This window comes from Glycine max, chromosome 1 (assembly GCF_000004515.6).
Source record: "Glycine max cultivar Williams 82 chromosome 1, Glycine_max_v4.0, whole genome shotgun sequence".
Classification (NCBI taxonomy): Eukaryota; Viridiplantae; Streptophyta; class Magnoliopsida; order Fabales; family Fabaceae; genus Glycine; species Glycine max.
In genome coordinates, this window is record NC_016088.4 from 2,412,020 (window position 1) to 2,438,044 (window position 26,025).

At 34.1% G+C, this 26,025-nt stretch overlaps 1 protein-coding gene and 1 non-coding gene across 5 annotated transcripts; both read left to right on the forward strand.

Annotated features, from left to right (window-relative positions):
• The first annotated feature begins 1,916 nt into the window (after nt 1-1,916).
• LOC100791027 (GPI ethanolamine phosphate transferase 2) lies at nt 1,917-25,668 on the forward strand. Of its 4 annotated transcripts, XM_041004785.1 has the most exons (18): nt 1,917-2,116; nt 2,213-2,312; nt 2,574-2,618; nt 2,720-2,887; nt 3,013-3,097; nt 3,196-3,302; nt 3,889-3,969; nt 5,397-5,449; nt 5,529-5,631; nt 7,205-7,348; nt 7,729-7,825; nt 7,977-8,202; nt 8,296-8,389; nt 8,545-9,552; nt 10,086-10,178; nt 10,305-10,588; nt 10,763-10,893; nt 24,765-25,668. In XM_041004785.1, the coding sequence occupies exons 1-18, from the start codon at nt 1,992-1,994 to the stop codon at nt 24,788-24,790; spliced, it is 2,970 nt and encodes a 989-aa protein (XP_040860719.1). In that variant the 5' UTR covers nt 1,917-1,991; the 3' UTR covers nt 24,791-25,668. The 4 variants fall into 4 exon arrangements, with proteins under 4 accessions (XP_040860719.1, XP_003517700.1, XP_006573012.1 ...); XM_003517652.5 differs by lacking the exon at nt 24,765-25,668 and having other exon boundaries at nt 10,763-18,998; XM_006572949.3 differs by lacking the exons at nt 10,763-10,893; nt 24,765-25,668 and having other exon boundaries at nt 10,336-10,458.
• Nucleotides 13,970-14,194, forward strand: MIR4367 (microRNA MIR4367). The gene has a single exon (NR_048688.1). It is a non-coding gene; the product is annotated as a microRNA MIR4367 (primary transcript).
• Nucleotides 25,669-26,025: the final 357 nt, after the last annotated feature.

A 26,025-nucleotide genomic window follows, 5' to 3' on the forward strand; every position in this document is an offset into this window, starting at 1 on the left:
TATCATTTTACATTTTTTAACTACTTTTAACTACCCGTTAAATTTTTAGTTTCCAACTAGTTTTGCGAAACATAATTAGTACTTACAAAAACAATTAATTCAAAACTCAAAATACATTAAAATAATAATAAAATTATGTTAAATTCAAGCTAAATTTATCATGAACTTTCATTAACTGTGTCTGTGTACTTTACCTTGCAAACATGCAAGGTGATTAATGTAAACATTACTATTCGAGTTCTATATATAAGAAATACATGAGGACATTTTTTGCACCAAAATATAAAAGAATATATAATTACTTTCAAATGCATTTTTTTTTGGTTTTTCTAACTTGTGCAATATTAATAAGAGTAATTAATTACTAAATTTTACCTAATTTAGATTAATAGTTATTTCTAATTATTCTTTCAAATTAATTATTATTATTATTGTTTGGATTAATAGATTCACTTTCAATCAAAATAATAAATATCTTTCTCTCATTTATTAAATAGATTCATTTTCTATAATATTTTTTTTCTAAAAGAATATTTTCTCTCTTTAGAAATAGGAAACAAAATAATATAGAAGTTGGGCAACAACAATTACATCATATCATAATGGATTCATATAGGGGCTCTTCACTTTGAACTCTATTCCCTTTAAAAGAACAAGCTTATAATGTTTTTAAAAATTTTACTTTCTAAAAGTTTCAAGAGGAGTTTCACATAGCAGCTCAGCACAATATAAGTGAATTAGTTATACATAATTATAAATAATTAAACATAATTTAAAATTTCAGTTCTGTTATACATGATTATCATAAATACACATTGAATTTAATTAATGAATTAAATGATTATTAAAGCACGAATTAAAAGTAATAAATAATTTATTTATAACAGTCATGCATTAAATATATTTTTTAAATATTTTGTTGTTCATAGTCAAAATTACGGTTAGGTCCTTTAATTTTCTTGGAAAACTTTATATAATAAAAGATTAGTTTAATGTCATTTTTTTTTCATGATTATTTTGTTTGATACATAAAGATAATGATGATATTTAGTCGTCATTATGTTAGATTAATTAATTCAAAATTTAAAAGTTGACCGAACATTAACATTTTAAACAGAAAAATGAAAAAATTTGATTAAAATAAAATTTTTAAAAATATAAAAGATTAAAATAAAACTTTTAAAATTTAATGTATCAAAACAAAATAACCTTAAAATAAAATGAACCAAAAGTGTTATTAAACCTAAAAGATATAATAAAAGATTTAAATTTTGTGACTGCTTTTTTATACATAATTATTATAAATACACTTTAAATTTTAATTTACAAATTAAATGATGATTAAATCACAAATTAAAAGTAATAAATGATTTATTTATAATAGTCAAATATTAAATATATTTTCTAAATATTTTGTTGTTCACACTCAAAAATTACAATTGTGTCCTTTGCCTTTTTGGAAAAAAAACTTAAATTTATGTTTATTACTTTATACTCTTTTATCCCTAACTATAAGATATACTAATTTATGTTTATTAAAAAAGTTAATTAACTTATTTATAGCATTAAATTTATAATATTTTTTCAAATTCATCCTTAACTTTAATAGAAAGGTATTTATTTTCTTCCCTCTTCATAAGAGAAAAAAAAAAGATGATTCATGGTATAATAAAATATAATAAAAAATTTAAAATTTTGTGACTGTTTTTTCATACATAATTATCGTAAATATGCATTAAATTTAATTGATGAATTAAATAATAATTAAAGCATAAATTAAAAATAATAAAAGATTTATTTCAAAAATTATATATATTTTCTAGATATTTTAATATTCATAGTTACAATTAATTATCATTGTCTGATTTAACTTTTTGCGAGGAAAACTTCAACTTTTAAGTATAGTGCACCCACTCTTTTTTCCGTCTTTCTCCTCTCTTACTTGTTTGTGCTCTAGCGCGCGTTCTGGATTCTAAAAGACGGTGAATGAAATGTCTTCAATTTCATGCACGAAGCTGACACTGTTCAGCTTAGCAGCGGTTGCGATTCAGTTCATCGGTCTCTCCATCTTCGTTTTCGGCTTCTTCCCCGTCAAACCACTTCTCTCCGGTTACAGGTAACAAACACTATAACAATTTTCCATCTCCTTAACCAACCTTTCTCCATTCATTCATTACTTCACTTTTTTTTTTATTTATTTATTTTCTGTTAGTGGCTGCGAGAGTTTCCGACGACCAACCTGCGATAACGATGGCGCTGCAAATCAGAGCTACGCGTCTCTCTCTCCAGATCGCCGCAGGTTTTTATATCAGGTTGTGGTTGTGAATGCATATTCTCTAAGTTTGAATTTGACATTTAAATTCTCTATATACTTGTTACGAATAATAAAATAATAATCGTTTGTTTGATGTCAGATCGCAGTATACGATATATAATATATAATTTGTTGTGAATTGGAGATCTGTTACGATTGCTGTTTTAGAGTGATTGTTTTGATGCAATGCGATTCTCATTTCTGCTTTTAGTTTTGTTTTTTACTGATAGGTTTGTAAAATGTTGTTTTGTTTGTATAGGAAGGATCCGAGATTCCTCCTTTGTATGATCGACTTGTCTTAATGGTATGTACTATTGGTGGAAATGTCATATTTGTTGAGGTCTATGATTTGGTTATATATGTGTTTTGTTCGTTTATGGATTGAGTTATATGGTTTTGCATTAGGTTATTGATGGTCTTCCAGCGGAATTTGTGCTTGGCAAGAAGGGTCAGCCTCCTAGCAAGGCTTTTATGGAAGCTATGCCATATACACAGTCATTATTGGCAAGTGGTATGGCTGTTGGATATCATGCAATTGCTGCTGCTCCAACCGTTACAATGCCTCGATTGAAGGTTAGTGTTCTTTCCTGTTTCTAGTGTGGAAGTACGAAAGGAGGTCGTATGATAGTATGATCTATGGTTTTTCTTTCCTTTTTCCAACCTCTACTTATTATATATGTTTTTGTTTGTCATTCCAGGCTATGGTTTCTGGAGCAATTGGGGGTTTCCTGGATGTGGCTTTCAACTTTAACACCCTGGCTTATTTAGATGACAATCTTGTTGGTTAGTTGTAGAAACCAATGTTGGAAAAATAGACCATATCATTTTTTTTCCTGTGAAGTGTGAACTAATGTTGATGTCATCTTACTTGCTTGTTGCAGCACAGTTCTTTAAAATTGGGTGGAAAATGGTTATGCATGGTGATGATACATGGCTCAGGTTATTTCCTGGTTTATTTGCAAGACATGATGGAGTTAGCAGTTTTTTTGTAAGTGCTTTTCTATAATATAAAATAAAAAGATTCTTTTCGACTTCTCAATCCATGAACATTTCTCATTAATAATTTCTTATGTCTCAGATGAGGACAAGGCAATATGTCTCAATGGTTTTAAGTTTATATATAAAATAGTCATAGAATTCCTAACCTAAGAGAATAGAGAGAGAGAGGAAAGTGAGGAATATAATGTTATTCATTAACCCGAGTTACTGAAGATTACAGAAAAGTATTTATAGACAGTTCTGTTAGAGAGAGTAGCAGCATCCATCTAACTAACAGCTGTTAGATAACTAACTTTACTAATAGCTAGGTGAGTCTGCAGTTGAATAGCTGCAGCTCATTACAATACTCTAATAAATAGTATGGTTGCTTTATTATTTTACATTTGTTAAATATCTAATCATATCTTATGTTAATAAGGAAACCTGTATAGCTAATATTTAGGATCCTGTGGGTTATGTATCCTTAATTGTAGCATCCGTCTGATTATAAATAAACAGCATGTGTGTGGTACCAATGGACACAGTTTCTGTATATTCTTATGACATTGTTTTTCTGAATCTTCTTGTTACTACAGGTTAAAGACACCGTACAAGTAGATCAAAATGTGTCTCGACATCTTGGTGATGAACTTAGCAGAGATGATTGGAATTTTCTGGTAGGTAATTATGACAACTTCGTAATTTGGTCGGTCCCTAACTAATATTTTTTGAATTTCCGTCTTTTGATAATTTTCAATTTGCAAACTTGTACATATTCTCTCTGCACCTAATGCCTTTTTCTCAGTAGTATAGAACATGTAGGTTTTAACCCCCCTCCCCCTCGCATTTGCACGTTCTTTTTCTGGCCAAAGAGTTAGCTGTTATTTTATTGATATCATATTACTGATGAACGAGGGTGAGCCCTGGTGCAGCGGTAAAGTTGTGCCTTGGTGACTTGTTGGTCATGGGTTCGAATCCGGAAACAGCCTCTTTGCATATGCAAGGGTAAGGCTGCGTACAACATCCCTCCCCCATACCTTCGCATAGCGAAGAGCCTCCGGGCAATGGGGTACGAAGTTTTTTTATATTACTGATGAACATTGGTTTCATGTATGCTTTGGTGTATTTCTGAGTACAGGATTTGGATATAAGCATCATTTTCTAGTGTGCATGTTGTCTAGCTTTCCAAGTGTGCTTTGGCATGTTTTTGAGTTTTTTCATGCATTCCAAAACTTGTTTATATCCCCTGCTTTTTTCTTGGAAAAAATAACTTTTGCCATACAAATAAATTTCTTGAAGAGATTGCAGTATGAATTTATAGAAATGTGGTGTTGGTAAGTTTTTGAAGATTAAACAAGAAGACTGTCAGACTGTTGTCCTTGTCATTCTGTTTGGAACTTTGACTGTTTGACTACATTGAGACATTTCCCCTTCATTTCCTTAAATTCTAACAATATATCACTAGGACTGTTTAATGGATGCACTTCAGAGATCATGTGATCTTTGATAACCCTATCAGGTTAACCATTTTCTTACTATAATAATAAGTGTCAACTGCCAAGTGTTTAAATTGTAATTTTGTTAGATGGACTTATGTGAAAGCTTACTACTATTATTATTACCTTTTATTAACTTTGATAAGTTGGTTTGGTTGATTGGTTATATTTATACCTAATAAGCATTTATGCTTTTATCAGCTATAATATAAGAGTTGGCTTGGCTCTGCTTATATGATTACTCCAAATAGGAAACTGAAAAAAATATTTGTTTTGGTTCTACTTGTTAATATTTACTCCATACACAACATCAGTTTACTGGTTGCTAGATGTTACATACTTTGTTTTCATCTCTCTTATCAACAAACTTCTTTCAACTCTTGACTTTTAAAGGTAGATATCAATCTACTTCTACACTAAATTGTTGGCTTTCAGTTTTCAGCGAAAGTCAAGACTTAAGATTCATTTTATAGTATAAGGATTCTCAATTTTATGTTAACTACTTTCACCATGTACTAAAGGTGTATATTTGTCAAGTTATAAATTATATGATGGTTTATAATGAAGATTTAATTTCATTTATGTGCATTTTACTAAATTTATTGTAGATACTCCATTATCTAGGCTTGGATCATGTTGGACATATTGGTGGGCGGAACTGGTATCATCATTATCTCTTCACTCTATACATGTAATTTCATTCTGTTCTCTAAGCTTAACTTGGACATCTACTGTTCCAGTGTGTTAATGGCTCCAAAACTTTTTGAAATGGATGAAGTGGTGAAGATGATTCATATAAATACTTTGCGAAATCTAGAAAATGATCAAAGGAAGACACTTCTGGTTTGTAACTACCCTTTTGTTGCTTTCTTGAATTGTGTACTACAGAATTCATGACTTGTTTATTGTGGTGTGGGCATTTCTAGACTTTAATATGAACATGATTATATTATATGGGCAGAGTATGAAGAAAGTTATTTCATCAATGTATTATTTCGTGAGAGCAGAGATACATTATATAGAAGAAAATGAAAAAGGAAAGAATAAATAGGATATTCCCAGAATTAACTAGGAATCCCAAAATTACAGGAATGAAATAAATATATAATAGTTTATTGTAATCCTTCCAATTAATGATATGATATGCTGCGATTCTCCTAAATTTAGGGATTGATTTCTGACACCCCTTACCCACCCCAAGCTGGGGAATAAATTTTAGCTATTCCCAGCTTGCCAACATTAGTCAGGTTTCAACGAAGCCTGTGTGCACATCTCCTTCCTCTAATGTTGGAATGTAGAAGTGTAGGGTACATGTCCCATTTTCAAATTCTAATTTGATGAAGTTGTCAATCCTTACATGCTTCATCCTATCATGTTGAATTGGATTGTCAACTATGCCGATGGCTGACTTGCTATCACTGAAGAATTTGGTAGGTTCTTGAATTGGAATAGGTAAACCTTCAACAGGGTGTTTGTGTCAAGGTATGAAATTTTATTCCCGGGAATCACATTCCCAGGAATATTATGTCTGGGAATATTATTCTCATAAATATGTTTGTTTGACTATAGTAATTTCAGAAGAAAAAAAATTAAAAAAAATTCAATTAAAATATAAAAGTAAAAAAAGGAAATGTGGGATAATGAAGTGGGAATATGTAGTTGTAGAAAATAACTTCCATTCCCACGGGAATCCAATATACCCACCGTTCTCCATGGGAATATGAAGCACGTCAATTGTGAGTACTTTACATTCCTGGGAATGTTTTTATCAAACTTGTACCCAACATGGGAATGTGATATTCCCAAGTCCACATTCCCGGGAATCTTGCTCGATACCTTGAAACAAAGCCTCCCAAGTAATATATTGATTCAGATCAATTCACAACACCTTGAGCTATTGCTCTATATTCTACCTCTGCCTTGCAACAAGTGGTTCTTTTTTTCTGGCAGATCACTCAAGAGTTCCTCTATTGTATTTATCTATTTAGTTTCTGTATATGGTTGTTGTATAATTTTAATTTAGGATGCATTTGCATGTTTGAGCCAGCACAATGTTAAGAGAGAGAGAGAGAGAGAAAACAAGAGACATGTGATAAATTCCACGTGTTTCAATTAGACAGCAGATCATATATTTATATTAGGTATAATAAATACAAATATAATTACACATAATTACAAGAATGTACTATAACCTAATTAACATATAATTCTGCCCTATTTACATTATTTCCAATGCACACATGCTTATATATAAGTAAAGAAAAACATATGCTGGAGTTTTACTTGAAAGCTTGATTTTATGTGGATGATAAATGACCCTTGCCTATTATTAGTTAATTATTAATTAAAACTGTAAAGATCAAGTCCTTTCAGAAGTTGAAGTTTTAATTAATCTCTGCTGCAAATGGTTTTACAGGTTGTAGTCAGTGACCATGGAATGACTGAGAATGGTAATCATGGGGGTTCATCCTACGAGGAAACAGACTCTATAGCTCTATTTATTGGGCCAAAAACCCATGCCTCTGGCCATTCATCATCCAATCATGACACAATTTTTCAGGTAATGAGACTATACTTCATGCTTGTAGGCTGTAGCATGCAGGACTAACCATTTCTCATAATTTTCTTAACTTCTTTCAATGTATTATCTCAGTTTGCAAGCCATGAAGGAGTATTGCATTCAGTTCATTAGCCTACTTTTGTTTGCAATATGCATGCATCCATATGTGATGAACCTCTTATGTTTTTATATGAATTTGTCACCTGCCCTGTTGAAACTTATTTTGCTATCTCACTAACCCCTGTTTCTTCTTGTTTGTCAATCTTGAACCTAAGATACAATTCAACCATTAGTCAATGACTATCTACCATTTAACTAAAGATCATGGGTAGTAGGTGGTCGAATATGTATGCAATTTACATCTTATTACTGTGCACCAGGTTGATATTGCACCAACAATAGCTTTACTTTTTGGTGTGCCAATTCCAAAAAATAATATTGGTGTTTTGATCTCTCAAATGGTTGACTCTCTGACAGGTTAGATCTCTTTTTGTCTATGCTTGTCTATTGATCAAAAGAATGAAGCAGGTGATATAACATTTTTTGCTATCTGCTTTCATCAAGCATATTATATTATGTAACAGTAAAAGTATGTTCTTTTATCCTTTTTGCTTCTTTGCTGAGATAGATGACCAAAAGTTGAGGGCACTGCAGTTGAACTCATGGCAGTTGTTCAGATTACTTCAAGCACAATTGCCTGGTTTGTCCTGTAGAAATTTTCCATGTGATGCCTTCGTTACTAATAGTGGACCCACAATCAGTGAATGCAAAGGTAGCAAGGAGAAGTTGTTTTGTTGTTTGTATTTAAATGCTGCTACTCTTCATGATGCCTGGAAGGCTAAAGTAGTCACCAGGTATGTGATAGTTTTGTTGTGCCATGATTTTAATTTTTAATGAATTCCATAGGAAATATTTGTTAACATTTTTACTTGGCATTTATTTTTTAGGTCTAATAGCACGGAAGGTTATAACAGCATTGTTGCAGCATATAATGAGTTTCTGAGCTCTGCAAGTGAGTGGCTATCACACAAAGCAACTGACGTATGTGTGATCTTCTGAGTCAAAATTTCTTGACCTTGATAAACCTGGAATGTTGTCGATAGCCAGTATCTCATGTTAACTGATTTGTGTCGTTAAAGTTTCTTTTAAAATTTCTCTCTTTCTGTTCTTTTTCGTCACAATTTATGTCTGTGCAGAAACCAATTAATTTACTTGTTCTTGGAGTTGCTGCTTTGGTTGTATCATGCTTGATACTTTTGGGAGTTGTGTTTGTCATCCACAAAGAAGTTCCTGCTTGGGAGACACAAGACCATGACAATTATGTGAAGCCATGGAAAATTGATGAGGTGTTCATTTTGTTTGGCATCCTGATCCTTGTCATCAGTATGGGATCAAGTTCCATGATTGAGGAAGAGCATTATATTTGGCATTTCCTAACATCCACCATTAACTTGTTATTTTTTCGTAAAGCAATACAGTCTTTGGAATTTAATAAAGCACATGATTTTCTCAATTCAATCAAGGAACAAAAGAATACATCAGTATCCCAAATAAGTTCCTTGTTCCTTATTCTTTTTTCTGGAAGAATTTTGAGAGGCTGGCATCAAGGTGGTGTAAATTGGACTAACCTTCCTGACATTTCGAAGTGGCTTGAGCAGGCTGGCAACCAATATATAAACTTGATTCAGATAGCATCATGTGCCATGGTCATCATAATGGGAATATCTGTATTGTTCTTAATGCAGTCTAAAACAAAAGTGTTAACAGGGATTGGGCTCAGTTTGTTAATGTCTGGTTTGTTTGTATTACAACATTTTATGAAACATCCGGACATGTCTGCCTCATACAATAAGGATGCCAACTTATCAGTACAAATACTCTTTGCCGTTCTGGGAATCACCACTATTGCAGTTGTATTGGTTTTGCCATGGATTATGCCTATGCAAACTCCCGACATATGCTCAAGGAAAAACTTCTACATGTCTGCTTCTGTTCCTGTTGAAATTCAGAACTCGACACCAATTTTGGTATTGAAAGATTCCTTGTACATAGTTGGATGCTTGTACATTACTTCCTGGTGTCTTCTGCAGTTGTTGCTTCAACAATCCATCAATGCGGTGCCTGTGTTGTTACTCTTTATTCAATTCTTGGCCAGCATGCTTACTTTTTCTTCCAATGGGTCATGTCATAAGCAGTGGGTTGAGGTTAGTTGCCAGATGTCATGAATAAATGTTGGATTTTATTTTATATTTTGATAGCACATTGGTTTTGGGTCCAAGAGTGTGGTGCTAACTCTAAAAGTGATTGCCCTGGAATCTAACCAAGGGTAATTTAAGTTTACTTTTGGACTTTTGCTATATATTAATTATTAATTTTAGGGCTTAATAGACATGAACAGTCAATGTAAAAGTTTTTAAATTGTAAACTAATAAAAAATCATCGTTAGTGTGATTTTTAAAATAGTTATTATAAAAGTCAATAAATTTATTATACATGACGAATTGTGATTAAATGACAGTGTAAAAACATTTGCATTGTTAGTGCATACTAGAATAATTGTGATTTTGAAGCTTTTTTTTAGAAGTGATGTTATTATCTTTTATTTTACTTTCTACTAAAATTAATTGATTACTAAAGTAATTACACTATGATGATGCCATGTTACCTGTGCTTGCTCCTACACATCTTGCATTTCCTTTTAATGCATAATCTGGTTCTGATACTGTGCATCTTATAGATTACTGCTCTGTACAATCTGGGAATGGCAGGCCATTTTGCTCTTGGGAACAGTAATACACTAGCTACAATTGATGTGGCTGGAGCTTTTATTGTAATGTCTCCTATTTCTCTTTTGTAATTATTTTAAAAATAGCACATTAATTTCTACTCTGCATTTAAGATTTTAATTGTCCATAAATATATATTTCCTCAGCAAGGTATTACCTTCCATTGGCAGGGAATTTCAAGTCACTCAACCTTCCTTTCAGGTCTTCTAATGTTCATTATTACTTATGCAACCCCAATGTTATTCTTTCTTAGTATGGTGCTGTATGTCTCTGTCAAGGCCACAATCTATCCACTAGTTATCAAGAAAGGAAATTCTGGAGAAATTCTCAAGACCCTTCTTGGATTTCCTTGCTTAGTACCGCTGACCATAAATTCTGTTCTCATGACTGTGTACACGATCATCTTGCTGTTGATGAGGAATCATTTATTTATTTGGAGTGTTTTTTCTCCCAAGTAAGTCTTCCTTGAATTTTATGTTTAGAGGTTGATGAATGATTGAATCACAGAACTATCCTTTGATTTTGGAATTTGATGTTGAACTTATAAGGGATTTTTTATGATTTTCTGACATTATATTTATAGATATCACATAACCTTGCAAAATAAAAACATCAATTTCTTCTGTAGGTACCTTTATGTTTGTGCTGCAACTGCATGTGTCTATGTCGGGATCTGCATTGTAGTTGTTACTGTGATCCATACATACATTGTGCTTTTTTGGCTGAGAAAGAGTTTCTCCATAAGTGGCAAGGCAAAAGGTACGTGGTGGTCATCGAAGTTAAGAACAAATTAGTAGTGAAGTGTCAAAAAACAATTTTGACTCTTAACTGGCTTGATTAATAAGTAAATATTGCTTTTCCTTTTTCTTTTTGAGGAGGGTGGTGGAATATAGAAATCTGATTTCTCACTACACCTACCTGCATCTTTCTAATGAATAATTTACTGTAGAACTGTAAATTCATTGGTGAAGTATTGAAGTAGTATATAATTGATTGACATAATCTCACTTTTACACGCACACACTATCTGAGGTATGCATATCTTCATTGCAAAATAAAAATCTGGATACACAATAACCAGTAGTGGACCTTTTGTCTATGGGGCATCCAGTCCAATCAACATCATTATACCCACAGATTTGGGTATTTCCGTTGTCCTCATATAACAATCCTTGTCTTGGAGCCTTTTTAATGTACCTGAGAATGTGAATCACAACTTTCTAGTGATCAACATGAGGAGTCTGCATGAATTGACTAACCACACTAATTGTAAAGGAGATGTTTGGTCTTGTAATTGTGAGATAAATAAGTTTTTGAACCAGTCTTTTGTATCTTTCTGGATTTGAGTATGGTTCATCTTGGTCTGCCATTAACTTTTGATTTGGGTCCATAGGACTATCAATGGGTCTACATGCATGTTTCTTCCAAAATATCAAGAGCATACTTCCTTTAGGACTTTGCATGAGCATTGTAAGCCTCAATAAACACTAATTTATAAATGGTAATTAAATATTATTTCTTATACAAACTTAATAGTTATAGTTTGAGTATGAAATTCTTCTTTATACTCTTCGAATTTTGTCAAATATCTTGACAGATAGAGATTTGACGTTGTCAAACTAGAGCAATTGTGTCTTACAGAATATAGTTTAAGGCCAAGAAGGAAAAATGTAGCCTATGCATATTCAAATGATACTGAAAGTGATTCAAACAGTCATGACCAAGATTATTCAAGATTTAGGCCTAGAAAACCAACTAAAAGAAGGAATGCAATCTGTAGAATGAAGTACAAGGAGCCACCATTCTAAGAAGACAATAGAGGAGAACAAAATAAGGAAGCTAGTAGTGTTGGACAAAATTCAAACATGGAAAGAGATTCATTTTTAGCCAAAGAAATAAGTTCAGGCAAAAAAATCATTTTTAATGCATTTAATACTCTTGAATAACAATCATCAAAACTTCCCCAAATTTACAGTTTTGTTTGTCCTCAAGAAAAAGAAACTAACAGTGGTCAATCAATTCAGTGTTTGTCTGATAAGTATCAATCATAGTGATAGTGATGACTATACATGCATCAACCAACAAATCCTTCGAATTAAGGTGCATTACATTTAGAGATATGAGCATGTGTATTGGGCATTAGATGTGAAATAAATTAGCAAGCATGACAAGTATAAGTAAAGTTCTCTAAGCTTTTATCCTCACGGCTACTGTTTCTCTCATGCACACAAGTGTTTCAGGTGATTTCTTCATATAAGCAACCAACACAATTCTCAACTTTTTCATTTCATCTCATTCAATACACACAATGTGAATCTGAAGGACTTTGTTCGGCTTGTAATGAGGCTGGGCTAGAAATAAATTCATGGTTTTTCTTGGTTGCAAGCCGAACAAAGTCCTTCAGATCCACATTGTGTGTAAGGAATGAGATGAAATTCAAAAGTTGGGAATTGTGTTAGTTGTTTATATGAAGAAAACACTTCTATGCATGAGAGAAACAGTAGTCGTGAGGATAAGAGCTTAGTCAACTTTACTTAATATTTGTAATTTATTTCACTTTTGATGCCCAATAAACGCTCATATCTCTAAGTGTAATGCACATTAATTCGGAGGATTTGTTGGTTGATGCATGTACAGTCATCTTTGTCACTATGATTGATACTTATTAGACAAACACTGAATTGATTGACCACTGTTAGTTTCTTTTGCTTGAGTACAAGCAAAACTATAAATTTAGGGGAGTTTGATAATTGTTATTCAAGAGTATTAAATGCATTAAAAATGATTTTTTTTGCCTGAACTTATTCCTTTGGCTAAAAATGAATCTCTTTCCATGTCTGAACTTTGTCCAACACTACTAGCTCCTCTAGTTCCACTTTGAAACATGCTGGTGTTCAAACAGTCATGACCAAGATTATTCAAGATTTAGGCCTAGAAAACCAACTAAAAGAAGGAATGCAATTTGTAGAATGGAGTACAAGGAGCCACCATTCTAAGAAGACAATAGATGGCAATAGAGGAGAACAAAATAAGGAAGCTAGTAGTGTTGGACAAAATTCAGACATGGAAAGAGATTCATTTTTAGACAAAGAAATAAGTTCAGGAAAAAAAATCATTTTTAATGCATTTAATACTCTTGAATAATTATCAAACTTCTCCAAATTTACAGTTTTGTTTGTCCTCAAAAGAAACTAACAGTGGTCAATCAATTCAGTGTTTGTCTGATAAGTATCAATCATAGTGATAGTGATGACTGTACATGCATCAACCAACAAATCCTCCGAATTAAGGTGTATTACATTTAGAGATATGAGCATGTGTATTGGACTTTAGATGTGAAATAAATTAGCAAGCATGACAAGTATTAAGTAAAGTTGACTAAGCTTTTATCCTCACAGCTACTGTTTCTCTCATACACACAAGTGTTTCAGGTGATTTCTTCATATAAACAACCAACACAATTCTCAACTTTTTCATTTCATCTCATTCCATACACACAATGTGAATCTGAAGGACTTTGTTCGGCTTGTAGTGAGGCTGGACTAGAAATAAATTCATGGTTTTTCTTGGTTGCAACACTTTAGGTTTTAGAAGAGCATTCTCTATTTGAATGCAAACTTTTCTTATCCTGCCCTCAACTTCTTACTGCACTTATCCCCATATTAGCATCATTCAATAATCCCATAGGCACCATTGCTTCAGAATTATTTGCCATTTACTTTCATTTCTCATTTATTTTGGAAGCAGCGGAGCATGGTCATGCCATTTCTGCATCATGCTGATATATTCATTCTTATGATTTAATGAACCCCCCACCCCCACAATTTGAACCAAACAATTTCCATCAAAACAATACTCCCCTAAAACCTAGAACAAAATATGATATAATTGATTTACTTCACTAGGGTTCAGGACAATATTCAATCATGCTTGGCTCACTGCAGGACAATGCTAGTCATTCTCTCACATGATTGAATATTATCCTGAACCCTAGCGAAGTAAATCAATTGTATCATATCTTGTTCTAGGTTTTAGGAAAGCATTGTCTTGATGGAAATTGCTTGGTTCAAATTTGGGAGGGGGGTTATTAAATCATGAAAATGAATATATCAGCATCATGCAGCTTGTGAAAAGCTGCAGGAAATGACATGACCATGCTCCTCTGCTTCCAAAAAAGAATGAGAAATGAAAGTAAATGACAAATAATTTTGAAGCATTGGTGCCGGTGGGATTATTGAATGATGCTAAATAGGGATAAGTGCAGTAATAAGAAATTGAGGGCAAGATAAGAAAAGTTTGCATCCAAGAAAAACCATGAATTTATTTCTAGCCCAGCCTCATTACAAGCCAAACAAAGTCCTTCAAATCCACATTGTGTGTATGGAATGATATGAAAGTCAAAAGTTGGGAATTGTGTTGGTTGTTTATATGAAGAAAACACTTGTATGTATGCATGAGAGAAACAGTAGTCATGAGGATAAGAGTTTAGTCAACTTTACTTGATACTTGTAATTTATTTCACTTCTGATGCCCAATACACGCTCATATCTCTAAATGTAATGCACATTAATTCAAAGGATTTGTTGGTTGATGCATGTACAGTCATCTCTGTCACTATGATTGATACTTATTAGACAAACACTAAATTGATTGACCACTGTTAGTTTCTTTTGCTTGAGTACAAGCAAAACTGTAAATTTGGGGGAGTTTGATAATTGTTATTCAAGAGTATTAAATGCATTAAAAATGATTTTTTTTTTGCCTGAACTTATTCCTTTGGCTAAAAATGAATCTTTTTCCATGTCTGAATTTTGTCCAACACTACTAACTCCTTTGGTTCCACTTTGAAACATGCATTGTGATCATTCGGATGTTTGATTGCATCGAATAAATTAAAGGTAACTTTCTAATCATCAACACTCATTTCCAAGTTATCATTGCCCATATCAACTACACATTTGGTTGTCAACATGAAAGGATGACCTAAAATCAGTGGAATATTTGCATCTTCTTCAATGTCCAATATAACAAATTTTACAGGAAATGTGAATTGACGCACTTTGACTAGCACATCTTCAACCACGCCATAAGGTCGTGTGATCAAGTGGTCTGCAAGCTGAAGTGTCATTCTTGTTGGTGCAATTTCTAAATTCCCTATTCTTATGCACATCGAAAGTGGCATCAAATTGATGCTAGCTCCCAAGTCAATTAGTGTTTTTCCCATTGTCACTGTCCCTATTGAACATGGAATGGTTACACTTCTTGGATCCTTGAATTTTGGTGGTAGAATTCTTTAAATAACAGCACTGCAATTTCCTTCCACCATTATACTCTCATTGTTGATATATTTGCCCTTTTTGGTGAGGAGATCCTTCAAGAACTTGATATAAAGTGACTTTTGCTGCAAGGCCTCTCCAAAAGGAATTGCAATCTCTAGCTTCTTAAAAATATCAAGGAAGAGAGCAAAATATCGCTCATTGTCCTTCTTAGATGGCACCAAAGGATATGGAGCCTCCTTAACTGGGTTGGGGACTGCCTTTCTTTTTCTCTCTCTAGCCAACTCACTTTTAGTCATCCTTTCTCCAATCTCTTTCCTCTCCACTCGTTCGATCTCTCTCTTTTTATTTTTCTCCTCTTTTTCACTTATTTCTCTTTCTCTCATTTGCTCTCCTTCCTCCTGTTTTTCCTCTTCTTCTAGCTCTCCTTTCCCACTAGCATTCTCCCTTGACTTCTAATGATCATAGTTGATCGTTGACTGTGTGCTCTTATGATTGGACATAGAAACTTGCATAAATTGAGTCAGTGTGTCCTCTAATTTGGTGGTCCACTCATACAAATTAGGGCCTTGGTTGGGAGGTCGATTGGATGGACCTTCTTGGTCTTTATTAAACTTATTTCCAGAGTGTGATCGCCAACCTTGATCTTGGTTATGAGAAAAATTTCCCCTTTGCTGAGAAAAATTTCGCCTATTCTGATTTGCCATGTAATTAACCTCTTTAGATGTATCATCTTGATTCATACATGCACCAAACTCATGAGCTCCTTCTCATATGCTGCAACCTCCAACTTGCATGACTGTTGAATGAGTCGGTTGGGCTGCCTGCAACTGTTTTGGCAATTTACTTAAAGTCTCAGTGCGTGATTCAAGCTGTTTAGCTAATAGCTTATTCTGTGCCAACAAAGCATCCTGTGATGTGAGTCCCAATAAACTTTTCTTTGTAGGAATATGAGTCCTATCACGCAATATGGCATGGTTGCTGGTTACCATGTTTTCAATTAATTCCATAGCTTCCTCGGGAGTCTTCAATTTAATTTTTCCCCCAGTTGAAGCATCTAGCAGTTGTTTAGATTGGGGGCTCAGACCATCAATGAAAATGTTGAACTGAATAGGTTTAGTGAACCCATGAGTTGGAGTCTTCCAAAGCAAACCACGAAAGCGCTCCAAGGCTTCACTCAAGGATTCGTTGGGAAATTGATGGAACGAGGAAATCTCTGCCTTTCCCTCAGCTGTTTTCACTCAGGAAAATACTTCTTTAAAAATTTCTCGACCACCTCTTCCCAAGTTCTCAAGATATTTTCCTTAAATGAATGCATCCATCTCTTGGCTTCACCGGCTAGTGAAAATGAAAATAGATTAAGTCTGATGGCATCTTCCAGAACTCCTGATATCTTTACAGTATTGCATATTTCAATGTATGTTGCTAAATGAGCATAAAGGTCTTCATTTGGTAAACCATGAAAGAGATTTCCTTGAATGTGCTGAATCAAGGAATACGGGTATGAAATATTTGTTGCTTAAACTTCTAGTCGCGCTATGCCAGTGAAAAACTGCGGCATAGTAGAACTAGAATAGTCTTTAAGAGTCACTCTTGGTGGTTGATCTTCAGGCATTGTTTTTTCTTCAGATGCACCAACTTCAATTTCTCTTAGTTCAATGAGAAATGATGAAGAAGATTTAGATGAAGGAATTCTCCCGTCACTGAGGTCAGTTGTCCTATCCTGTAACACTCTTCTTTTCTTTGTTGCGTTGTTTCTTCTACAAGTAGCATCAATCTCCAAATCCAACGGAGCTAAGTCCTCTACTGGAGTTTTACCTCGCATGCAAGAAGCAAGCTACTACAGAGCAGTTAACCAAGACGAGATTAAATCAAATTGAAAATAAGTATCAGTACAAAAATAAATCAATGAACAAAAAAAATTGCTTCCAAACTGTAACATACACATCAAGTAAAAAGAAATTCTTCGGCAACGGCGTCAAAAACTTGTTAGACGATTGGCAAGTGCACCAATTCGTTCAAGTAGTAATTAAAACAGTAAGACAGAGTATTGTGTCCACAGGGAATTTATTATACCTCAATGACGCATATTCCATTTGTAACCAATTTTAATTGCAGTAAAGTAAAATGAAATAGTTCATGTTTTCCAATGATTGTAGTAAATTTTTTTCAGCTTAAGAAAAAATAACAAAAACAAACAGAGAATTGTAAAATGGAATAAATAGCAAGGTGAATGTGTCAGGGAGTATTCTACTGAACTTTCTCTTGACGTGATTAAAGAAGTTTTTCTCTATTTAACATTATCCTAATGTTCTTTGCACTGTTAAATTACACTAGCTGTGATTCCTCACATGAAAGAGCCTAGCCCTCCTAGTTTTGTTCTTGATTCCTCAACAAATTCATTCTTAGCGAGCCACATTACGAAAAAGATGCAGTATTTATTAGAATACTTCACACTATTCCTAGAAACATTTTCCAATACTTAAATCCTAACAAAACATATAAATGGGTGATCAAGCCACAAATATGGAAAATAAACACAGATAGAAGCAGAAAACACTAGCAATAATATTAAATAGATAGTTAAAATTTTTACATCAAGAGTGCTTAGTGAAAAAATTCCCCAACAATGAAGTGTTTAGCCCTCCATTAGCAAGGAGGGATCAATACAAGGATGAAATAAGATGGAAATGGAGTGGTGAAGTGAAAGTGTAAAGAAAAGTGTCTTCCTTCAACCTTGATGCTCTGTTCCTTCTTTCCCACGCTTGGTTTCCCCCTCCTCTTCCAGTTTTAAAGATTTTTGGACTTCTCAGATTATGAATGTGCGCTCGACGAACATGTCTCGCTAAACAAGAGTTAGTGACTGGATGCTTGGTGGGCTTGGACGCGCTAAGCGTGAGAAGAGACAAAAGCTTTGCTGGGCGGGCTGGCTGTGAGCTTAGCGCGCTGCTCTCTGATTTAACATTCTCTAGGATTTTTCTCTCGCTAAGCGATCTGGCTTCCTTGCTAAGTGAATTAGCCAATTTGGCTTGCTGAGCGAGCTCTTCAACAGCATTTCTAAATCTTCTTTTCTTCAGCCTAAAAATTTAAATAATTTCAACATTAGTCATTCAAATGGAGCTTCCATTGTATAAACTCACACAAAAATCAATTATTTACAAATCTCACACAAAAAATCATAAGATTTGAGGCACATTCCTATTTTTTATCCATTTTTAATGTATTTAGTACTCTTGAATAACAATTATCACATCCTTATAGTATACTTATTCATCTTCCTCGATAATCTTACAATCTATTAATTATGAAAAAATGATTTTTTTTGCCTAAACTTATTCCTTTTGCTAAAAATGTTTTCATGTCTGAACTTTGTCCAACACTACTAACTTCTTTATTTTGTTGTCCTGTGTTGTCTTCTTAGAATGGTGGCTCCATGTACTTTGTCTACAGTTTGAATTCTTTCTTTTAGTTGATTTTTTTAGGCCTGGATCTTGAATAATCTTGATCATGATTGTTTGATTCACTTTCAGTTGAATCTGCATATGCTACATTTTGCCTTCCTGGCCTTAATCTATATTCTTTAAGACATGTTTTCTCTAGTTATTGAAAGTCCTGCTTTGACAATGTCAATTCTATTAGCAAAAACATTTCTGGGTATCTATTGGTTAAAATTTATTGAAAATTACAAATCAAGAGTGTTCAAATGAGTGTGTTATTGGTAAATGAGTCATTAAATAATAGGTGAAATTCCACTAAAATTTGCGATTTTTTAATAAATTTCAACCAATAATAGAGTGTTCAAATGAGTGTGTTATTAGCATTTCTCAAAAGATATAGTTGTGTAGCATAATATACACAATAAGAGAAAAGTTTCTTGAAGCTTTGGCCATCATAAAGGTTGAGAAAGAAAATATGAGGAACCCGCCATAGCTAGGTGTCGTGGTGTGAGGGAGAAGCCGGTTTTGATCTGTTTGTGTGGATCTCACAACTTTGGAATGTCTGTGATTGGCGAACTGTGGAAACAAAAGTAATTACCCCCATGGTTGAGGTAATGTCCTTAACATGACTTACGAGTTACGACCGGTACATGGATCTATCTATGGGTGAGATTTATTTAAATTATTTTAGCTCTACTTGCTGCCATTTTTATACCCTAATCCCAAAACTGGACCACTGATTTACTAGGCATAAATTTGAAATGTTGTTCTCGGCGTTCTATAATATAATAATGCAATGTGTACTCAAAATGGAACTTGAAGCTAAGCATTATAAATCTTATGCACAATTTTATCATCTACACTTCATTTGGTTGAGTGCAATTTGGGCAAGAAATTCATATAAGAACCGAAATTTTTATCAAAATCTAACCCCTTTTCCAAAACATTGATGCATGTATGTCAGAAGAAAATTCTTACTCATAATGGGTCGAAAAAAGAGGTTCTTTTAGACACTTTTTCTACATATAAAGTTGTTTCTATGTTGAACAAATATTTTTTGTTAAACGTTGACAAAATTATGTGTGGTTAAAATCAATTTTGATGTGCCGTGATTAATGTTGAATGTTTCACTATAAATTTTTTTTATCCAACACAAAAACTGTATAAAGTTAATTGAACTTAAAATCAATTTTGATCTTAGAATCAATTGTTTAACATAAAATTTAACATGTGAAAATTTACTTGTAGTTATGTTAACTAATATTTTTAAGTGATTCAGTTGTTGTGTTGGAATATTCAAGTAGCTTATGATCTACACAAAATTAATTATGTTGGTATCTTTCTTGGATTTCATTTGACCAAAACAAACACATTCAATAAAAAAAAATCGTGTATGGTGAAACATCCAAATATTTTTGTCAAAAACACTACCTACGTTCGACCAAAATGAACTTGTGATATTAATTTTTTAAAAACCTGTAATTGAAGGTAACAATTGACACTTCCATGGTCAATGGAATGGTAACATGTCTTCTTGGTTTGAAAATAGAAAACACTTGAAGTAATGGGTAATTCAATTTATGAAATTTTATTTTGTTGTCATTATTAATAGTTGAAATTAAAGAAAGCTCAAATAAGTTCATAAATTTCTTTTAGGATTTCATTTTATGTCTCTAAAGTTAACCATTTTTTTTGTTGTTCCTAGTTTAGAGGCTCAAGTGATAACAATAATAATAACATTTTTACGGACTAAAATAAAAACATGGTTAATTTTATGGATCTAAATTAAAAGTGTTATTTAAATTTTCTTTAAAATCAAGAATTAATATGACAATAAGATATAATTTTCGAGACTAAATTAGTAGTTTAATCATTTTATGAAGCAAAACAAATAGCATGTTACAAGATAGTAGGACTAGGTATCGGCTTTCTTCATTTCTATGCCTTCAATTTAGCCATGTTAGGAAAGTAGAGTTGGAAACTTATGACTGACCAAGATGCTATAGAAATAAAGGTGTTCAAAGCTAAATATTTTTCTAATGGATACTTTTTAAGTTCTAGCTTGGGTAATAATCCAAGGTTCACTTGGCTTAGCATATATGTTTTACGGCTAGCGGTGAGAGAAGGAATTAGATGAGATTGGGAGATGGCTCCAAAATAAATGTATGGAATGATCCTTGACTTCAAGCAGTTGATAGTTCATATGTTCAAAGCCAACCAATAGAAGGCTTTGTGGATTTGCGTGCTTTTGAACTTATTGATGCAAATTCAAATTCATGGCGAGTTGATGTGGTGGAGCATATCTTTAATGCTCGAGATTGCCAACAAATTATGAGCATGCCAATTCATTTCAATGGTGATGAAGACAAGCTTATATGGAAGTTGAGTAGAGATGGCCTATATCAGTTAAGTCTTCTTACTATCATAGAATAGAATCCATAATTGATAATTCACACTTTCTGACTTTTGAGAGCAAGGAGATTGTCAGCTTTTATGGAACTTGAATGTGCTTTAAATTCAAGATTTTCCTTTGGTGCTTAGCTCGAAATTGTCTTCCTACCAGATTCAGACTTAAATCCACAGGTTTTCAATGTCAAATGACCTACCCCTTTTGTGATAGCAATCCTAAAACAAAATGTGGTATGTGTTCTTTGGTTGCCATTACTCTTTAAAAGTATGGATTGAGGCTGCTTTGTGGCCACATATTCAGAATTTTATTGCAACTGCAGAATCAATACATGAATGTGTATTTCACTTCCTTAAAAGCTGGAATGGACAACAACGTATTTCATTTGTATCTACCTTGTGGTGTACGTGGGGGAGACACAATGAGAAAGTTTGGGAGGCCTCATAAAAACCTATTCATATTTCCTTATCCATTGCTCGTGACTACATCATTTCCTATTAGGGAGTGAGATCTCGTAATAAAAATGAATAAGTCCCATGCAAGCACAGCATTGAGGATAAAAACCTCCATTAAGGCGCTTCACATGTAACATTTATGCAACTATTGGTATTGATTCTAATGCTTATGACACAGGCGCATGTCTTCGAAATCATTAATAGTGTTTGGATGAGAAAATTTTAAATTTTGAGAAATTTTAAATTTTAAGAATTTCAAATACTTCAATTGAAATTCTTTTATTTCCAAAATTTTGTACTTGGATGAAAAAAAATTAAAATTGTAAAGGTGAAAGAAAATGAATGTAAAAAGAAGAGAATATATGTTTGGTGTGCTTTCAAAGAGAAGAATATTGATGTGGAGAGTCGCAGAGGAACCTGGACACGATGGCGTACATCACGATACCCGACCACAACAGAAGGCATGGTCCAGGCCCTTCGTGCCAGCGAGCACCTCCATCGCATGATAGGCAGCGACGACTACTCACCTAACTAGTGAGTGTAGTTCTACATGTCTCCTTCGCCTGCATTTAATCGACACTCCGCGAGCTCAGACGATCTTGAAGAAGCGAATTATCGGCGTGAGGAAAGAGTCACGAGTTCGAAAACGAGATTTCGGAAACTTTCAAGTGAAAGAGATAATAAAGGTTATAAAGAAAATACAAAAACATTTTGAAAAGATATTTTATCAAGAGAATTTCAATTTCTTATCTTTTAAAAGAAATTAAAATTTCACATTTTTAATTAGTTAAAATTCTTTTAAAATTTCAAAATTTTAAAATTTTTTATAAAAAAAAATCCAAACAATGAATTTTATATTAAAAAAAATTAAATTCTTTAATAAATTATTTTTCTCATTTAAAATTTTCTTTACAAACGCACTCTAAGTACATTTTGTAGCTACTTTGACATCGTGGTATCAAGGTTTTCTACTAGTTCATGAAGCTGAGGCAACAGGTCTTCACACAACTCTGTCTTGGATTGCAGAGATGCATCTTCAAGACGTTTCATTTGACTTAGACTGCAAACAAGTAACAGATGGCATCAGCTCTCATCATCCTATCAATTATGAATTTGCTTTATTTTATCATTGTGTAAAGAAAACTTATTCCACTAGGTAACTTTTCATTAAGTTTTGTTTGTAGGCAAACAAATCAAGTCGTCTATTCTTCAATGGTATCTAGATTTTATGCTAGTCCATAAATTTTTTATAATGGTCCCACTTGTATTTTTTCTTTGAGGGATGCTCCCCACTTGTATTGATGTCGTTATTTTGAATGAAATGATATAATCTTGTTACAGTGGAAAAAAAAAGTTTGTTCAGAATTTGAATTCATAAGATATACTAAAAACAATGAGCATTGCATTGTAAGACTCATGTTGACCACCCGTACCATCCGTAACAATAATGAATAATCAATACTACTTAATAACCAAATAATTGATACTAATATGACATGGAATAAAAACAGTAACAAAATCAAATAAAATCACGGTGGAAGCAAACAAATCAGTATAAATTGACCAAACCACCCTTTCTACCTATCCCAACTTCCCAAGGCGATTGATTCAAACAGAAGAGAAAGAAATGTTTTCTTGAGTCTTGACCTTTAACCCTTTCTTCTCACTCACTCAGTACTCACTACACACTCTCACATCGCAACAACAAACAGCAAACGCACGCAAATGGATCCGCTCAGAGGATCCGAACCCGAAAACCCTATTGCCACGTGTCTCTCCATGCTGTCCCTCCGCCGCTTCTCCGCGTGCCGCGACTTCGCCCGCCGCCTCCCCCCCTCCGACTCCGTCCCCCGCGTCCTAGCCGTCGCCGACGTCCTCTCCGCCGCCGACTTCTACTCCGTCCTACAGCTCCGCCCCTCCGACGGTGGCAACCGCGACCTCGCGCGGCGGCAGTACGCGAAGCTCGCGCTCCTCCTCGACCCAACGAACCCCGACAAGCTCCCGTTCTCCGACGAGGCCCTCGCACGTGTCCAGAATGCCTGGCACGTGCTCTCCCACCCCGAACGCCGCGCCCTCCACGACCGCGAGCAAAACGCAAACCTAAACCCGAACCCTATGACGGCGTCGTTTTGGACCGCGTGCCCCTACTGCTGGGGCCTCTTCGAGTACGAGAAGAGGTACGAGGATAGAGCGCTGCTGTGCCACGTCTGCGGGAAGGCCTTCCAGGGCGTGCCGGTGAAGCCGCCAACGAAGACGGGCGACGCCGTCATGGAGGGGGAGGAGCTCCGGCAGTACTACTCTTGTGAAGCTAGTGTGCCATTGATGTGTTACGAGGTTATGGGTAACAATGTATTGGGTGGACAAAATGCTGCACAATATGTCTACATTTCTGATGATAATGATAATAATGATGGAGGGTTTGTGAGAAATGAAGGTTTGCAAGGCAGCGGTGAGAAGAGGAGGATGAGGGTGAAGACCGTGGCGAACAAGGTTGGTGGGAACAGGACGAGAAGGCATCGATAGTGACTCGGATTTCGATTTGGATAGGAAGATGGGGAATTGGAGTTCACTGAAGGAGATGATGATGTCTTTGTTGGTGTGAAGTTTGACAAGTGATGATGCAGCAAATGGGTGATGGAAATTTTACTGCTTTTTTTTTTGCTAATTCTAGGAGCAGCAGCATATAGGGTGGTAGTGAGTAGTGTTTTGGGATAGTGTTTTTGCACAGATTATTTGTGGAGAAACTACTAAAAATAGGGAATTAGAGTATAGGTGTTGATTTGGGGTTTCGTCATTTTGGTAAAGAGGCATTGCCTTGTTCATATTTTACCATTTTGGTAATGCCCTTTTTGATTTGATGACCTTTTGGAAATTGAAAAGAAAATACTTAGTCTCCTTATTAATCTGCATTTCTGTTCTCTGAATGAATTTTTTTTTGTCTGCTTGTTAGTTTTGTGGAAGCAAGACGACTAGTTGAGTTTCATTTTTCGGTTTTTGTTGGTAATGATGTCTCTAATCAATTGGTCTTTGCTAAATTGTTGCTGATGGTTACTAGGGTCTAGGGGTCACCAGGGCTTGTAAGTGAACTAGTTCACCATGTTGAAGTTGCCTAAGAAATGATGGAATTATAGTGATTTTCACCCCCAAGGTAAGTGACTTGAATTTTTGAAGCCAAAAATTGTTTTGGTGGTTTAGCTCAAACGGTTGCTAAATAGTTTTGGTTTGTCTTGGTTTGTTTTCCACCCTCTGTCCCTCTCATCAAGACACTGCACAAAGACAACAAAAATGTATAAATAGTTTTTTTTTCATCATCTTTTATGAATATTCCTGTTGTACAGCGTTTGGCTCTCATCGATATTTCTTTTCAGTTGTCTTATATCATGCACCCTTCTTTTGCCTTTCAACTCATTGCAAATTCACCTCTGCATTTTGTTTTGTTTGAATACTTAATGGCATGGTATGACTTTGCCAACATTTGCTATTTAGATTGTACGAGTCTGGGGATCATTATTAGTTCTTGATCTTTGCTAAAAGCTGTTTGATGATCTAAATAGCAGAGTAAGAAACAACCTAGTCATATGGGCAATAACATAACTGGAAAAGAAGTTTAATTTTCTGCATAAAATAAGTGAACTACTACTTTTGAGAATTGTTAGCTCCTTCATAAAGTAATGACTAAAATTAGTTTAGACACGTATCTTAATGGTACCTCATTACTTGTTTAACCTCTTGCTTTGGTAGAACTTTGTGTCAGCTCATTATTCCAGTTATCACCTGGTCTTCGAGTAGGGTAGGGTTATGCTCAGTTGGGGAACCCGCCGGGTCCCATTTTCCTTCACAATAACCAGATGAAGTAGTGGATAAGCTGTCTGGTCAACATTGTATTAAGCTCTGTCCAATTGTGAGGATAGAATTAAGATACGTGTCTAAACTAATTTAGTCATTATTTTATATCGTAATGAGTGTGTTCTAGGAAAATTGTAAGAAATAGTTTTAATATTTCTTTTTTCGCTCAACCTCGACTCAGACACGCCTCACACACTTACCCTTCTTAAGTATTTCAATTTAACTGATGCTAATTTAAGAGAGTAAAATATGTTTTTATTTTAGGTTGGTTAACTTATCCTTAAGTAAAAAATGGGATTAAGGGTTAAACAATCTAATCATAGATGACGGGTGTAATTCTCGTGTACTTCAAGATGGTTGATTGCATGTATTAATTGTGACAATCATCTATCTTAGGGTTGTTTAATTTTATTTTTATTTGGGATAAGTTAAACAACCTCTTTTAATTCATATAAATGAGTTTAATGAAC

What these genes read in the sequence shown, in the direction of transcription:
- LOC100791027 (XM_003517652.5), top strand. Translation starts at nt 1,992, where the DNA reads ATGTCTTCAATTTCATGCACGAAGCTGACACTGTTCAGCTTAGCAGCG. An exon ending in GAGATGATTGGAATTTTCTG is followed by an intron (nt 3,970 to 5,396) that starts GTAGGTAATTAT and finishes AATTTATTGTAG; the next exon opens with ATACTCCATTATCTAGGCTT. An exon ending in ATCATGACACAATTTTTCAG is followed by an intron (nt 7,349 to 7,728) that starts GTAATGAGACTA and finishes ACTGTGCACCAG; the next exon opens with GTTGATATTGCACCAACAAT.